Source organism: Pyrgilauda ruficollis, unplaced genomic scaffold, assembly GCF_017590135.1.
Source record: "Pyrgilauda ruficollis isolate IOZ18807 unplaced genomic scaffold, ASM1759013v1 scaffold31, whole genome shotgun sequence".
NCBI classification, from domain to species: domain Eukaryota; kingdom Metazoa; phylum Chordata; class Aves; order Passeriformes; family Passeridae; genus Pyrgilauda; species Pyrgilauda ruficollis.
The window spans coordinates 5,005,977-5,023,212 of NW_024524489.1; the positions used below are offsets into that span (position 1 = coordinate 5,005,977).

At 58.6% G+C, this 17,236-nt stretch overlaps 1 protein-coding gene across 1 annotated transcript; it reads left to right on the plus strand.

The window, feature by feature from the left end:
* Window positions 1–15,161: 15,161 nt before the first annotated feature.
* On the plus strand, window positions 15,162–16,208 carry NKX2-2 (NK2 homeobox 2). Its single transcript, XM_041474101.1, has 2 exons — window positions 15,162–15,417; window positions 15,619–16,208. Exons 1-2 carry the CDS (start codon window positions 15,162–15,164, stop codon window positions 16,179–16,181), a joined length of 819 nt encoding a protein of 272 aa, XP_041330035.1. The 3' UTR covers window positions 16,182–16,208.
* Window positions 16,209–17,236: the final 1,028 nt, after the last annotated feature.

Below are 17,236 nucleotides of genomic sequence, written 5' to 3' on the forward strand. Positions count from 1 at the left end.
TTCCCAGAGAACCTCTGCTCTCCCCCCTGCAGCCACGTGTTTTCCTCCTGAGCCCCGAGGTGCTCTCAGTTATTTAACGTGGCCGAACCTCTGCCTTTTGTGCAAAGCCGAGCCCGAGCAGCCCGGGAGAAAGTTGATCTCGGTGTTAATTTGGATTAGGGATGCACACACGCAGCAGAATAAAGCTGGGGCTGCGGGCTGCTCTCCCCGTGTAATTTGTTCTCCATTGTCAGCGTCGTTGTTGATCCCGAAATTACAGAGCCCGAGGAGTTATTCAACACGAGATGTCGGACATGAAAAGGGAGAGAGGCTCGGGAAATGACCGCGAGGAGAACATTTAAATCAACCCTGAGATTACAGAGGCGCAGAGCACAAAAGGGACTCCAAGCTCCTTCGGTTTCCTTCCACCGCCTCTGAGCGTTACCTGAGAGGGAAAAAATCCCAAATGGGTTCAGCACGGTGAGGAAAAGCCCAGGAATCTCCTGCCTCCCGCGCAGCCCAGTAATTACCCTCAGAGCAGCACAGGTCAGGCATTCAGCACCCAGCTAATCCCCAGCCAGGAGCTGCACCAGCTCACCTGCATCCCTGCCCCCTGGAAAAGCTTGGGCTGGGGAGGAGCAAATGGAAACATCCCGGAACGGTTTGGATTGGAAAGGCCTTTAAATCTCATCCAGTGCCACCCCCTGCCATGAGGCACCTTCCACTGTCCCAGGTTCCCCATCCAACCTGGCCTGGGAGACTCCCAGGAATGGGGCACACCTTGTACAGCTCAGAGTGCTGGTGGTCCTATTTTCCCCTCTTTTCCATGTATTTTTCTTCCTTTTTAAGGCCTCCCTGCTGCTTTGAAGGCTGATGTAATTCCCAGTTTCCCCCCAAATTTACAGCAAATCCCTGGGGATGGAGCCAGGTTTGCCAACACCGCTCCTCTCTCAGCAAAGGCAAGAAGCAGCCCCTCCACACTCCCAGCCAGGAGTATTTCCAAGGCCCCCAAATTCCTGGAAAATCCCAAATCCAGCCAATTTCTTCTCTGTCTCTCACTCAAATCGGGGTTTTTTGGGCCCCCAGCCTTCCAGGGGGGAGGAAACCAGACCTTGCTATTGCTGTGAATAATATTTGGTGATAAGGAAATCTTTCAGCTTTACTTCCAATTATCTTTTTTTCAAACAGCGAGTTTTATCTCAAAAGGAATCAACTTTTCCCCACCTTTGAAGAGCAGAACCCTCCTGATATTCATTACATGACTCAGAACCTTCCCTTTGATGGCGAACTTTGGATTAGAGGCAGCATTCAGCATCCTGATTAGTACAAATGTGACCTACTACTGCAGCAGTTTGCTTAGAGGAGCCAAGAGGAGGAAACAAGCCCTCAACGGGCATTATCCAACATAAATGCTGAATTTATTAAAGAAAAAAAAGGAGGAGAAGAAAAAATCAGTCAAAATGGGCACATTTTTCTTGCTGGAACTGCAGGATTCCATCCCCACTCATCCCCTCTTCCCAATGGCTTCTCCTGCTTCTCCTGGGGCTTGAGTCCCAGAAATTCAAGTCTGAATGGGTAAAAAAAAAGGAGAACATCCCTAAAGGCACCTCCACAGCCCAAAAAGCCCGAGTCCCACTTAGGAAAAAACACAACCCAGGTATTTTTAGTTATTCCTGTGGCAGGGCTGTGCCTGGCAGTGGCTGCGTGGGGATGAGCCACCCAACACCTTGAGCTGAGCATCCCGAGGGAGCTGCACAGACTCCAGCAGCCCAGCTCCCACCATTCCCAGGAAAATGAGCAGGATTTAACAGGAAAATGAGCAGGATTTAACAGGAAAACAGTGTCTGTGCGAGTTGGGCTTGGTGCTTTTGTCCCTCTGGCCTCTCTGTGCCCACAAGGAAGCACCCAGGGGTGCTGGAAAAACATTTATCCATAAAAGCCGAGGACATCAAATACTCTTCCCTGCACTCCCCACCTCCCTGAGCCAGCCTAGCTACTGGGACATCCTGGTGGGAAGGAGCAGCGAGGGCTGGGATTACACATTAGCCAGAGCAGCCCGGGGCCGGGGATGGTTCCCGGACAGGAGGCAAGAGCAGCCGCTGTCCCGGTTAATGTGTAACAGCTCTGCCACGTCTCCCTCACCTTCTGCTCGCCAGCAGCTGCCAGGGGAGGCACCAAAACTGAGCAGGGCCAGGCAGGGCTCATGAACCCTTCAGGGGGCACTGAGAGAGCAGGGAGGGAGGGAGGAAGGCTGGGCAGGGAGGGGCCTGCCCTGGCATCAGGGGTGAGGGAAAGCTGGGGTGCTTCGCCCCCAGGTCATCCTGAGAGGGCCAAGTCCTGCTCAGAGCCCCCTGGCTCCCTGTGCCTTCCCCAGATGTCTCCCACAAATCCATGTCCCGTTCCCATTCTGTGTGTGCTTCTCTCCTCCTCCTCCTCCTCACGTTCTCCTTTTCCTGGCTGAATGGCTATGGCAGGAACTTCCCTCAGGATTGGGTTCCGAGGCACAGAGACCCCAGAGACAGATTTTATCCATCCTCCCACCCCACAAGAGCTACCCTGTTCCACTGGGATCCCACTTTTCCTATCAGCCATTCCCACAGAAGTGGAAGAACCTGGGAATGAGCCCCTCCCAGCCCAGCTTCAAGGAGCCCCTGAAGCTCTGCCACGCTGTCACTTGGGATGTGGCAGGGTTTCCCTGGAGTGTCCTAGGGGCACATGGCACTGCTGACCTGCTCCCACTGGGATCCACTGTGGCACACAGGGAATTCCTGGGAGGGTCAGCAGCCAATGCTCCCACCAAGATTGTCCACGTGGAAGCCATTAGTGACGGGCAAGTCCAGATGGAAAATGAGCCCAGCAGCACTCTGATCTCCCAGATCAGAGAACCATGGAATATCCTGATCTGGAAGGACCCACCCCATCATCCATTCCATCTCCCGGCCCTGCACAGACAACCCAACAACCCCACCCTGAGCAGCCCTGATTTGAGCTGGAGCCATGACCATTCCCTAGGGAGCCTGTTCAGTGCCTGACCACCCTCTGGATGAAAAACCTTTCCCTAATATCCATTCTAAACCTTCCCTGCCCTGTCTCCACTGGGGACAACACTGGCTCCAATCCTGCCTGCTCCCTTCCCAGGAAGCCACCCGCCGGTCTTGACGCCACCACTGCGGTCTCCCCTTGGGCGCAGCATTCCCAGCAGCAGCCTGGCTGATCCAGGCTGATCCAGGCTGATCCAGGCTGATCCTGGCTGACAGCGATCCCACCGTGCATTCCCACCACTGCCGGGGTCCGGGCGGTGGGAGACGGACGCGTGATTGATGGGGCGCCCGCGATACGGCACGAGCGCTCCTTATCTGCGCCTCGCCGGGGCCTCCGCCTCGCTCCCAGGCTTTGTGGCATCACTGTCACTTGGCTTGCCTTTTTTTTTTTTTTCCCCCACCCTGCTTGGTTTTTCCCACCAGGGAAGCTGTTTCGCCTGCAGGATTTGTGGAGTTGGGCGAAGCGTCCCGGGCAAAAGTCATCATTTGTAAGTGTGGGTGGGCACAGGGGAGTTGGAGCAGATGCTTTCCATGGCGGGGTGCTGGGAGCTAAATCCATCCAGAGCAACTTCCAGAGGGATTCCAAACCCAACACTGCAGTGGAGAGTTCCATCCGAAAAGTTGGGTGTGCATGGCAGGACCAAGGTTGGCTGTGGAGACAGGGGAAGAGGGGAGGAGAAAACCAGTTTGAGTGGGAATATCATTGGTGTCACCGAGGCATCCTCCCGCTCCCTCTGCTTCCCCAGGAACATGGGCCTCTACTTGGAAACGCTGGGAAACCTCCCCTGCTCTCAAGCAGGTGAGATGAGGCCAAGGCCACAGTGTCCCCATGGTGTCCCCAAAATTGCTGTTGTCACAGGACCCCCACAGCCCACACATCCTCCCATGTCCAAGCTGGTGTCCCGACCTGGGGCTGCTGTGTCCCCACCAGCTCCCACCAGCACCTGCTCCTTCTCCATCCCAAGGTGCCAGGAAAAGCAGAATAATGTGAAATAAAATGAAATTCAATTCTGTATTTTACCAGGTGAAGAGTGGGTGCCTGCTTCCAGCCCAAATCTGTCTAAGTGGGGCAATCCCCATCTCACTCCACACAGGTTTCCTCCTTCCCTGCCCTGCTCCAGGTGCCAGGAGCAGGAGCTGGAGCGAGCTGCAGCAGATTGTGCTGTGTGCTCAGCCTGGGGACAGCCCGTGGCCATCTGTCACCCCCAGGTGTGCGCCCAGCCCGGCACAGGGACACGGCTCGGGCTCCTCAAACACACCAGGGTTGTAAAGTGGGGTGTGGGGGTGCTCCCCCAGCCCCTCCACCTGCTCCTTTCTCCTCCCTCACGTTCCCTGCTCTGGTGGACCGGGCATCTTTTTAATTCCTTCTGCAAACCAGGCTGGAATAGGGAACTCAGCCCAGATTCCCCAGGTCTTGCTCTTCCCTGCCATGTCCCACTGTCACTTGGGATGTGGCAGGGTTTCCCTGGAGTGTCCTAGGGGCACATGGCACTGCTGACCTGCTCCCACTGGGATCCACTGTGGCACACAGGGAATTCCTGGGAGGGTCAGCAGCCAATGCTCCCACCAAGATTGTCCACGTGGAAGCCATTAGTGACGGGCAAGTCCAGATGGAAAATGAGCCCAGCAGCACTCTGATCTCCCAGAGTATCAGAGAACCATGGAATATCCTCATCTGGAAGGACCCACCCCATCATCCATTCCATCTCCCGGCCCTGCACAGACAACCCAACAACCCCACCCTGAGCAGCCCTGATTTGAGCTGGAGCCATGACCATTCCCTAGGGAGCCTGTTCAGTGCCTGACCACCCTCTGGATGAAAAACCTTTCCCTAATATCCATTCTAAACCTTCCCTGCCCTGTCTCCACTGGGGACAACACTGGCTCCAATCCTGCCTGCTCCCTTCCCAGGAAGCCACCCGCCGGTCTTGACGCCACCACTGCGGTCTCCCCTTGGGCGCAGCATTCCCAGCAGCAGCCTGGCTGATCCAGGCTGATCCAGGCTGATCCAGGCTGATCCTGGCTGACAGCGATCCCACCGTGCATTCCCACCACTGCCGGGGTCCGGGCGGTGGGAGACGGACGCGTGATTGATGGGGCGCCCGCGATACGGCACGAGCGCTCCTTATCTGCGCCTCGCCGGGGCCTCCGCCTCGCTCCCAGGCTTTGTGGCATCACTGTCACTTGGCTTGCCTTTTTTTTTTTTTTCCCCCACCCTGCTTGGTTTTTCCCACCAGGGAAGCTGTTTCGCCTGCAGGATTTGTGGAGTTGGGCAAAGCGTCCCGGGCAAAAGTCATCATTTGTAAGTGTGGGTGGGCACAGGGGAGTTGGAGCAGATGCTTTCCATGGCGGGGTGCTGGGAGCTAAATCCATCCAGAGCAACTTCCAGAGGGATTCCAAACCCAACACTGCAGTGGAGAGTTCCATCCGAAAAGTTGGGTGTGCATGGCAGGACCAAGGTTGGCTGTGGAGACAGGGGAAGAGGGGAGGAGAAAACCAGTTTGAGTGGGAATATCATTGGTGTCACCGAGGCATCCTCCCGCTCCCTCTGCTTCCCCAGGAACATGGGCCTCCACTTGGAAACGCTGGGAAACCTCCCCTGCTCTCAAGCAGGTGAGATGAGGCCAAGGCCACAGTGTCCCCATGGTGTCCCCAAAATTGCTGTTGTCACAGGACCCCCACAGCCCACACATCCTCCCATGTCCAAGCTGGTGTCCCGACCTGGGGCTGCTGTGTCCCCACCAGCTCCCACCAGCACCTGCTCCTTCTCCATCCCAAGGTGCCAGGAAAAGCAGAATAATGTGAAATAAAATGAAATTCAATTCTGTATTTTACCAGGTGAAGAGTGGGTGCCTGCTTCCAGCCCAAATCTGTCTAAGTGGGGCAATCCCCATCTCACTCCACACAGGTTTCCTCCTTCCCTGCCCTGCTCCAGGTGCCAGGAGCAGGAGCTGGAGCGAGCTGCAGCAGATTGTGCTGTGTGCTCAGCCTGGGGACAGCCCGTGGCCATCTGTCACCCCCAGGTGTGCGCCCAGCCCGGCACAGGGACACGGCTCGGGCTCCTCAAACACACCAGGGTTGTAAAGTGGGGTGTGGGGGTGCTCCCCCAGCCCCTCCACCTGCTCCTTTCTCCTCCCTCACGTTCCCTGCTCTGGTGGACCGGGCATCTTTTTAATTCCTTCTGCAAACCAGGCTGCAATAGGGAACTCAGCCCAGATTCCCCAGGTCTTGCTCTTCCCTGCCATGTCCCAGCGCTGCCTTCCCAAGCTCTGTGCTTGGGGCACTCTGGATTCCTTCACTTTTGGGAAAGGGCTGTGGATGACAAGTGGAAATACATCCCTTCAGACAGGGAATTTTGGGGGTGTTTCACCCCACCTGGACATTCCAAGCCTGGAGCTCCCAGGCTACTCTCAGTCCTGGGACACAAAGAGGCACCAGCGGACTCTGCTCGAGAGTTGAGTGACGGCAAATACTTGGGAATAAGCACCCCATCATGATGTGGAGCCCATTCCAGCCTCCCCAGACTGGAGTCCAGACCTCCCACCTTCACCCCAACCCCTCCAGGAGATTCCACACGGGATGTTTGAGGAGCAGAAAGGACTAAATTTCCAAGGCTGAGTGAAACCCGCCTCACTCTCCAGTCCCTGGCCTGCTGGTTTGGTTCCAGCAGCTCTGGGGCATGGTGAGATCCACACAGCAGGTGTGAAAACACCCTCAAAGTAAAAATAATGAATAAAAATGGGTTTATTAATTAAATAAGGAGTTCATATTCATAAATTGGAACTGTTACAGCACAGCCCAGGACAGCTGTCCCAAGGAATGCCTGTGGGAGACCAAACGCAGCTCCTGCTCCCTTGCCTTTTCCTGCACTTTCCCTCCTTCCTGGATGAGGGGAGACAGGAGCTGGAGCTGGTTTATAACCAAACTTAGAGAGTTCCAATCCCTCTGGGCAGCATTCCCTAGGAATGGAGCGAGACGTGTCCTGGACATCCAGCCTGAATTTCCTGCTGTGAAAGCGAAGACCCTGCAGATTTATGCAAATGAAGATTCTTTATGCCAAAACACTCTCAAAGTAAAAATAATTAATAAAAATGGGTTTATTAATTAAATAGGGAGTTCATATTCATAAATTGGAACTGGTTTACAGCACAGCCCAGGACAGCTGTCCCAAGGAATGCCTGTGGGAGACCAAACGCAGCTCCTGCTCCCTTGCCTTTTCCTGCACTTTCCCTCCTTCCTGGATGAGGGGAGACAGGAGCTGGAGCTGGTTTATAACCAAACTTAGAGAGTTCCAATCCCTCTGGGCAGCATTCCCTAGGAATGGAGCGAGACGTGTCCTGGACATCCAGCCTGAATTTCCTGCTGTGAAAGCGAAGACCCTGCAGATTTATGCAAATGAAGATTCTTTATGCAAATAAATACGTCTGCAAATCACCGTCGTTTGATTGGTATTTTTATGTGGGTGACATAAAATTGCACAATTATTTTCTCCCCCAGTTTCACTGCCTGGCTCAGCAATCCGGGCACTTCATCCAAACAAAACAAGCTTGGCAAAGTTATTAATTGCCTGGAATGAGATCTGTATTGATCGGTGTGGGGATCAATCACTTTATCTGCGGGCAGCTCTGCTGGAGCTGCCTGTGAGCAGGGGATTTCACCTAGCCATATCTGACCTGGGACTTTCACACAGCACTCCAAGGTCTTTCCAGGAACGGGGCAGGTGCTGGGGAGGATCCGGGTCAGGTGGGATTCTGAACAGGCTCTGTAGCCTTCCCTCTGCCCCCAGCAGCCAGCGGTGTTGGCATGTCACCCACGAAGCCTTTGGAAGGGACATGGGATGCCCAGGAAGCCCTCGTGGCCAGCTGGGAGCTCTCCATCCTCTCTGGAATCCCGGTGGGATCGTACCTTTGGCGGGAGCCTCCTGCAGCCGGGAACCGCTGGGAAGCGGCCGCGGCACCAGGCTCGGGATGTTTGGAAAACGCCCTGGGGCACGTGGGTGTTTTTTTGGGTTGTCCAGGAGCTGGGCTCGGTGAGCCTCGACTCAGGATGTTTCCAGCATTCCATGACCGCTCTTCACCCTTCAGGGAAGTTGGGCAGCACCACCCTCTGCCACCAACTCAATCCTCCCCTTCGCCTCCCTTCCTAATCATAACAATTTTTAAAAATTACGTTAAAACCCAAAAAAGGACCCCGAGAACGGGGGCAGGGGAGGGGGCAGCGGCCCGGAGGCGGCCGTGGCGGCGCAGCTCGGGTCTCCCGCGCACCGGCGCTATCAGCGGCCGGATCAGCGGCGTATCTAATGTAAACGAGCCTCCCCGCATCACTAACGTGCCACATCTGGCTGTTTGGCTGCGCGGCGCCCTGGCTACCGAGCCATCCTCGCACGGCGAGCGGCGGCCGGCCCGGCCGGCCCGGGGGTGCGGGGCTGAGCCCGGGGGGGCCGGCGGGGGCCGCAGCCAGCGGCTCCTCTGGGGAAGGGGGGCCGAGGGGAGGGCTCTGCCCCCCGGGGGGAGAGAGGGGCCGGCTCAGCCTTAAAAGAGCCACCCAGGAACCGGCGTGTTTGTGCTTCTTCCCAATTTATGGCCGCGGAGCATATGGCCGGTGTTCCGCCCGGCGGCAGCCGCCGGGGACGGCAGCGAGCGGCGCGGGGGATGTGAGGCCGAAGGGACGAGGAGCGGCCCCGGCACACGGCGGAGACAATGCGGGAGGCGGGGGGCCGCCTCCGGAGCCCCCCCTCCTAGGGACCCCCCGCCTCGGGACCCCCGGCCAGGTGAGCCCCGGGAGACGGCGGGGGGACACTCCCGCACGGGGACCCCTGCCCCGGGTGACTCCCCGGGGGACAGCGGGGGGACACGGCCGCCGAGGGACCCCCGCCCAGGTGAGTGCCGGGGGGCGGTGAGGGGCTCCCCCCGCGCAGGGACCCGCCCAGGTGAGCCCGGCAGGGAGCGGGGGGACCCCGGGCTGGAGCCCCCGGCCGGGTGAGCCCCGGGGACAGAGGGGTCACCAGGGGCGGGAGCAGCAGGTGGGAAGGCGCTTTGGAGGGCGGGGGGGCCGCGCAGGTAGGAGCCGGTGCTGAGCGCCGAGGGGGCGCGGCCCCGGCCCCGACGGCGCGGCCGCGACACTGCCACGGTCACGGTCACGGGTGACAGCGGGGCCGAGGACCCGAGGAAGGGGAGCCCGGGGCCCTCCCCCCTGCCCCGGCCGTGGGACACTTCTCAGCCGCGACGGCAGAGTCCGCCAGAGGACCGGGAATGACCGGGACTGGCCCCGGCCCCGGCGGTGCCCCCTCCTCCTCCTTCACCCCTTCCCTTCCCTGCCCGTGCCACACGTGTGTCCCCGGCTCGGCGCCGGCTTTTGGAGCCGAGCCCACGCGGGTGGGCCCGTCCCCACCCAGCCCTGGTCCCCCCACGCCGGGGGGCTGCCCCAGAGGCTCCCCGCTCCCCCCACTCGCCACCCGCAGCCGGCGGTGGCCGGAGCGCGGAGCCCTCCGCGGAGCGCGGAGCGAATTCAGATAAGAGAGTAAATCCCGCCGAGCTGCCTTCGCCCCGGGGCCAGCGGGCCGGCACTGCCAGGCCGAGGAGGAAAAAATCATTTCTGACAAAGCTTAATCTCGTTGGGACACGTTTAATCATTAGAGACGGGGACGGGCAGAGCCGGGGGGCTCCGGGGGGGCCACCCCCGTTTGTCCGGCGAATAAACCGGTTTAGAACAGACTGGAAAGGGGAAGGGAGCCCCGGGCCAGGCTTACAGCTCCCCCCCAGCGCAAGGGGGGAATTAAATAAGACAAAATGTGGGTCGGGGGGCTGCGGGCTCCCGGCTTTGTGCCCGTACCCCACTGCTTCCACCACTATGGGCAATAATTTCCAAAATCTCATTAAAGTGCATTTATCAAAGCCCTAACATGTGCCCTCCGGCTCTGCCATAACCCCGCCGGCCCCCGGGGAGCGGGGGGGGTTTGGGGGAGGGGGAAATCCCAATTTCTATGACAATTCGCCACCTCGGGAGCTTGGCTGCGGGGCAGATCCACATCTACAGATTTATAAGGAATATCGGTGAATTGGAAGGATTTCTCCGCCTTTGAAGCTTCGGGGGGAAGGAGATAGAGCAATCGTGAGAATAGGGAAGCTCATTTAGATTCCTATGTCCTGGAGAAGAATTAATTGTCTGCTGGAGAAAAGCAGGCCGGCGCCGGGATTTTGGGGGGCGGGGGGGTGGGTGCTTTCCCTGGAGCTTCCATAGGGAATGCTGCTGCTGATTGCCTTCCTGCGTACGGGGAGATCTTCCCCCTTTCCCCCCCCTTTTTTTTCCCCCCTCTTTTCTTTCCCCCGAAACATCCTTGACACCTTTGCTAATGCCATTTTTTCCAGCCAGGAAACGAGACGGGAATTTCAGCCCGCAGAAACTCCGTTACAATTAAGTTCCTGTAAGCGCCGGAGGATTCGGGAGGCTCCGGTTCCCCTTGATTTTAGGAAATACGATTTTTTTTTGGGGGGGGCGGGGGGCTTTTTTTTTTTTTTAAATGCACTCTCTCTCCCCTGACCGGGCTGCCGGTGTGCGAGGCAATCCCGTGGCGTGGGCTCCGTGCCCACGGCCTGGCGTGGCCGGAGCCGCTGCCGAGCAGCAGCAGCAGCAGAATAAGCAGAATATCCTCTCCAGGGCTGGAAAATGCGATTTAAAGCCCTCCGTGCGCGGGTCTCGGGGCCGGGATGTTGTTTCGCTGCGATCGTTTCGCTCTGATTTTTTATTTTTGGTTTTATATTTTTACGGCCGGGGAGAGCTGTCCCCTATTCGTGTGGCGGCTCTTCTTCCCTCCTCCACACTTTAAAACAAAGAGGGTGTTACTTACAGCGGTGCTCCCGAGGTGAAGCTCCTCACGGCAATTATCAGGACACGGGCTGCTCTTCCCTTTCCCCATTCATTCCAAGTGGATCTCATTCTAGGAGATAAAATCAACCTGTCCCTTAACAAAGGCTTTGTGTGGGCTCCGCTAATCCGGGCCGAGCGGCAAGGTGCAGCCCAGCTCCGTTTGTTTATTTGCGGGCTGGAGGGAAGGGAAAACAATGTATCGCATCTTTGGCTCCATCAAACAATAAATTGATCCACTTGTCGGCCGCTCCCGGAGCCGCGGAGCGGGAATGGGAATGGAGACGGGCTCGGTGCGGGTAGGGAGGGGAGGGAGAACGGCAGGCTCCTGCCCAGCGCGCTTTCCTACATTTCTCCCTGTGACATGTGTTATTATTATACCCGGTGATCCCACACCGTGTTACACGCGGGGCGTGCGTGGGATCCCTCTCGGCGGGGAAGGGAGCGGAGCTGGGGCTCCGCTGGCTCAGGGCAGAGGGGGAGCCCCGGCACCGTGCGGGGAGCGGGACCCTCGGGCCGCGGCCGGGAGGAGGAAGGCGAGGACACGGCTTTAAACCGGCCCCACGGGCCGCCCGTGGCGTGGCGAGAGCCCGCCGGCACTGGCGGCGGCCGGGCCCACGAGTGACTGCGGGCAGCTGCTCGGGAAGCCTCATCCTCCTCCTGCCCCCGGGGACTGTCCCTTCCCCGGTTCTAGAAAATAGAAAAGCCAGCCTTAACCCTACGGGCGAGGGAGCCACGCGCGAATCGGTCCCCGTGGGCAGAGCCACTTGTCCCCGAGGGGCTCAGCCCTGCCATTTGTCCCCGAGGGCCGTCGCTCAGCCCCGCCACTCGCGCTGCTGCCTCCGGAGGGTCGGGGCAGGAGGTCCCCAGCCCCCCCGGCCTTGTCACCGTCTGTCCCAGCGCTGGAGCATCCCCGCCACGCGTGGGAGCAGCCGGGGGGCGCGGGGGGCTCGGGGCGGGCGCTCTGGGGGTGCTGAGGGGGGACAAGGCGCCGTGGCTGCCGGGGACGCCCCCCCGGCTCTGTCGCGACAGCGGCGGCGCTGCCGTCGGGTTTGCGCCCCACGCAGCGCGACCCCGCTGCGGGGCAGGGTCCCGGCCCCGCGACCCCTCCTGAAGTCAAGGGGCCAGCGCGGCTCTGACGTCACACCCCCGCCGGTGGCGTCACGGTGTCCCGGGCCGTCCCCGCGGTGCGCAGCGAGGTCCGCGTTTGGGGAGGGGGCCGCGACCCCCGGGGCTGTGCCCAGCCTCCTCCCGCGGGCCCCAGGGCTCTACGGGGCGCTCTGCCCGTGCCGTGGCCTCAGGTTCGGGTGTGGGAGTGCTTATCGTCATCATCATTATTATTAGTACTATTATTATTATTATTATTATTATTATTATTATTACGACCAAACGCTGGCAGCTCCGCGGCTCCCGGCCCTCGCTGGCTACCCCGGGGATGCTCTGCCCTCCTCCCCTCCCCGGGCTTGGCTTCTGTCGGGGTTCTCCGTCCCGCCGCTATCGCGATTATCGCCGCTCTCCCCGCTCTTTTTTTTCCCGTGGGCGGAATGAAACCCTACCCGAGCCGGGGGGCCGCCTGAATCCATCGGTAACTCCAGGATTCAGTGGGAATTGGCGGTACCGGGGCAGAGGAGCGGGCGGGGGCCGGCCCGAAGGGGTTCCCTCGATATCGAGGAGGACTCCGCAATGGATGAAGAGATAGCCATTGAGTGCGGTTGAATACCATGACAACTAGGAACAACCTCAGATTTATTCCCAACAGTTAGGGCGCGCTGAAAGAGGGCGTCAATCACGTATTATTTCGCCACTGAAATAAATGCAAAAACTGCGCCGAGACAAAGGGTTCCAACAGGAGCCGGACATTTGTCTACATTGCGGACATTGTCCCCAGCTTAGCCGTCGGGTTGTATTTGTGTTTGCGCGGGGCCGACCACCCAGGATGCGCGCTGGGGCTCGCTTAAAAAAAAAAAAAAAAAAAAAAAAAAAGGAAAAAAAAAAAAGGAAAAAAAAATCCCTGGGCATTGTCAGCCACATCACATACTTTATGGGAGGCAGGCTGGGGGCTGGGGCAGGAAAAGTGGGGGGAGCGGCGAGGGAGAGGATGGGAAGGTGCGAATCCATTGATGGGCGCGGAGGAGGAAGCCTGAGGCGGCGTCTGCCCAGCGCGGCCGGCGGCGTTGCGGCTCCTTCCCCCCAGGAAGGGAAACTCGGGCAACTTTTCCTGTCCAGAAATGAGGGGGATGGGGGGAGCCCCTTCCCAGATTGTCCAAAGTCCCGGCCCCGCATTGCCCCGCACATCCCCATCGCGCCAGCCCGGTCCGGCCCGGGCGGGGCTCGGGAAAGGCAAAGGGATGGAAAAGAAGAGAAGAGGAAAATGAATGGGAAAAGGAAAGGGAGGAAGGAAAGGGAGGGAAGGAGGGAGGGAGGAAGGAAAGGGAGGAAGGAAGGAAGGAAGGAAGGAAGGAAGGAAGGAAGGAAGGAAGGAAGGAAGGAAGGAAGGAAGGAAGGAAGGAAAGAAGGGAAAGGGAAGGGAAAGGGAAGGGAAAGGGAAGGGAAAGGGAAGGGGAAAGGGAAAATTATCCTGGCCCTGCCCCGTGAGGGTGTGCACGGCCAATGCTCCTCGGCAGGTGCAGAGAACAGGAGGAAAGAAATGAAAAGAAAGGGAATGAAAATAAAAGTTGGTGGCAGGCAGAAAGAAGTAGGGGGGGGTCTCTGCATCCCGCGCCGGGCAGGGCGAGCCCCCAGGGCCGCTCCGCGGGACCCGCGGCCGGGCACGCTGCGGGCTCCGCGGGGCCGGAGCCGAGCGCGGCTGTGTGCGAGCGTGGTGACACCTGGGGTGCCGGCCTTCCCTCGGGAAGGAACCCCTTCTTTGCCCCTCTCCCTTCTTCCCCTAGTCCTGAAAAAGAAAGAAAGGGGGGAAAAAAAAGATGGAAAAGAAAAAAAAAATCAGTCGTGTATGAGTCCATCGGGCTGCAGCCCATCGAATGATCCTGACGGGCTGGATTCATTCCCCTGGAAGAAGGTGGCAAAATCAATGAGACCTCTTCAAATAAGCACACACTGCCCCCCTCCCCAATAATCACCTCCCGGATCTCGTCGGGTCGCGCCTGACGATCGCATTTTGCCAGTTCGCTTAATTTCGGAGCAAACTAGAATCAATTACTCGCTGTTTAATTTTCAGCGCTCATCCCTAAGCCCCAACCAAAATATTGACCTAGGCGGGTTAGATAAGTTGGGCTCTTGCCATCTGAGCCGCTTCGGTCCCGAGCGGGGCCGGCAGGCTGAGCTGCTGTGGGAACAGCCCCCCTCGCAAATTATTACTATTATTATTATTATTATTTTATTTTTTGTCCCCTCGCTCGGAGGAAAACACGGGTGGAAAACACACTTTGGAGCGTCCGGAGCGTCGGGCTGGTACGGAGCTCTTTGTATGTAAATAGTGCCCTTAAAAAGAGCTGGGAAGTCGCCCCCTCCCTCCCTCTCTCCCTCCCTCCCTCCTTCCTTCCCTCGCCCCCTCCCTCCCCCCCGGCGCCGCCGCCCGCCCCCCCCTTGCCGAGGACCCTCCCCGCGCCGGTAATTAACTGACACGTTATACCACTCATCACCAATGGTGGAAGCTCGGAGCTCGCCCAAAACCCGCAATTTCACATCTGCAAACACTGTCTTCATCCACTTGACTTCCAAGACCCGCCCACACGTGGCCAACCTTTCCTGGGTTTAATGTAGGTTTTTTTTCTCCCTCCTCTCGGCAGGTTCATGTGTGGGGACCAGCCTTATATGGACTCCTCGCTCCAGCAATGGCTCGGGATTTTCCAGCGGCAGGCGCGGGTTCGGCGCGGCTGAACAAGATCCAGAAGTGATCTTTTTTTACTTTTTTTTTTTTTTTTTTTTTTTTTTTTTTTTTTTTTGGCTTTTTCCCCCCTTTTTTCCGGGGGTTTTTTTTTTGGCGTCTCTTCCCCCTTTTTCCCTGGAGTTACAAACTATTCCCGAAACCAGCTGCTGCTCCCGCTCTCGGAATTTTCCCCCGTGGCAGAACAACCACCACCGCAGAGACCCGTCGCTGCGGCCGCTTCTCCCGCACAACCCCCGCCGCTTATTTTTCTATAAACCCATATTATTATTCTATTTTTTTTCCCTTCTCCACGCGTGCCGTGCCGCCCCTCCCTCCCCGTGTCCCTGCGCAGTGTCGCTGTCGCCGCTCGGCGTGTGCGTGCCCAGCCGTGACCCGGCGGCTCGGCCAAGCTGCGGCTCCAACTTTCCCAGGCGGAATTTGGCCGGAACATGTCTCTGACCAACACAAAGACGGGCTTCTCGGTGAAGGACATTTTGGACCTCCCCGACACCAACGATGAGGACGGCTCAGCGGAGGGCGGCGAGGAGGAGAGCGAGGCGCCCGAGCCGCCCAGGAAAGCGGGAGTTTTGGGACAAACCCCCTTGGACACTGTTCCGACGCTGCCTTTGAAGAGTCCTTTCTATGATAACAGCGATAATCCCTACACGCGTTGGCTGGCGAGCGCCGAGGGCATCCAGTACTCCCGTGAGTGGCGGGGGGACGGGGCAGCGGGGACCGGGATGGATGGATGGATGGATGGAGGGTCTGCCTCTCTTCAGGGCCGGCCTCTATCCCGCCACGGCCGGGCGGGAGGGATGCGGGGGGCGGCGGGAGGGAAGCGGGGGACGGCGGAGGGGCTCTCCCCGGCCCGTCCCCCTCCGCTGACCGGGCGCGGCTTGTCCGCAGTGCACGGGCTGGCGGCCGGCGGCGGCGGCCAGGACCCCTCGGCCAAATCCCCGGAGCCGTCGGCAGACGAGTCGCCCGACAACGAGAAGGAAGCGGTGGGCGGCGGGGACGCGGGCAAGAAGAGGAAGAGGAGGGTGCTCTTCTCCAAGGCGCAGACCTACGAGCTGGAGCGGCGGTTCCGGCAGCAGCGGTACCTGTCGGCGCCGGAGCGGGAGCACCTGGCCAGCCTGATCCGCCTCACCCCCACGCAGGTGAAGATCTGGTTCCAGAACCACCGCTACAAGATGAAGCGGGCGCGGGCCGAGAAAGGTATGGAAGTGACTCCTCTTCCCTCGCCGCGGCGGGTGGCCGTGCCGGTGCTAGTCAGGGACGGCAAGCCCTGCCACACGCTCAAAGCCCAGGACTTGGCAGCCGCGACGTTCCAGGCGGGCATCCCGTTCTCGGCGTACAGCGCGCAGTCCCTGCAGCAGCACATGCAGTACAACGCGCAGTACAGCGCGGCCGGCAGCCCCCAGTACCCCACAGCGCACCACTTGGTACAGGCGCAGCAATGGACTTGGTGAGGGCTGCGGGCCCCCAGCACACGCCCCGAAAACGGAGGAAAACACAGAATTAACAGGCACAAACCGAGAGAGAGAGAGAGAGAGGAAAGGAGACAGACTGATGCTCCAAAAATTAAAAAAAAAAAATCGAAACTGCGGGGGAAGGAATGGCGAGGGAAACGCTATTATTATTATTATTATTGCTATTATTATTATTATTATTGCTATTATTATTATTATTATGGGTTCTTTCCCTCTGCCGTTTCTTTTCCCCTCCATTTTTTTGGGGGGGTTCGGTTTCATTTCGGGGGGAGGCGGGGGGTAAGGGAAGGGAGGTGTTTTTTGTGCGTCATTGTTTACAGAAAATTTTTGCGCCATTCAGAGTGGTCCTGTCTACCTACAAATAAAATAAAGGAGGAAAAGGGGAGGGGGGGAGATCATCAGAATTACAAAAAAAATTTAAAAAAAAAGGAAAAAAAATAAAGAATAAAATCCCCCCGCTGCTCCTGTGATTTTGTGAGGAACGGGGGTGCGGCCGCCGGGCGGGCACCCCAAAAAGGGAGCTCCGGCGCTGTCCTTCGAGCGCAGTTTGCGGCCCCGACAGCTGCTAGCGGGGGTGTTTTTGCACCTTGTTGCGGTCGTTGTCGCTGCCGTGGGCCGCGGCCGGGGCGCTCCGTTTGCTCTCTCCCATTTGGGGGTGGCCTTAACCATTCCCGAGCGGAGGAAAAAGCCCCGCTGACGCTGAAACCCTCTCAGCCCGGAGAGCGGCCCCTTGGGCACCCTGGCCTCCCCGCCATTTAATACGAATTTTAATTTTTTTTTTTTTTTTTTAAAAGATGCGTTTCGAAGGAAAATAGTAGAGAAGGAACCAATAACAACGACGGGAAGTCGCGGCCTCGGCCGCCGCCCCGCATCCCCCGACCCATCCCTGCCTGGGGCCGGCCGGGGTGACACGGCCGAGCGGGGCCCCACGCTCCCCCCTCCACCCGCCGAGCTTCTTTTTTTCGGGAAAAAACGGCTTTTTTTTTTTTTTTTTTTTTTTTTTTTTTTGGGGGGCCCCGGCTCTTCTCCCTCCG

What these genes read in the sequence shown, in the direction of transcription:
- NKX2-2 (XM_041474101.1), top strand. Translation starts at nt 15,162, where the DNA reads ATGTCTCTGACCAACACAAAGACGGGCTTCTCGGTGAAGGACATTTTG. An exon ending in CGAGGGCATCCAGTACTCCC is followed by an intron (nt 15,418 to 15,618) that starts GTGAGTGGCGGG and finishes GCTTGTCCGCAG; the next exon opens with TGCACGGGCTGGCGGCCGGC.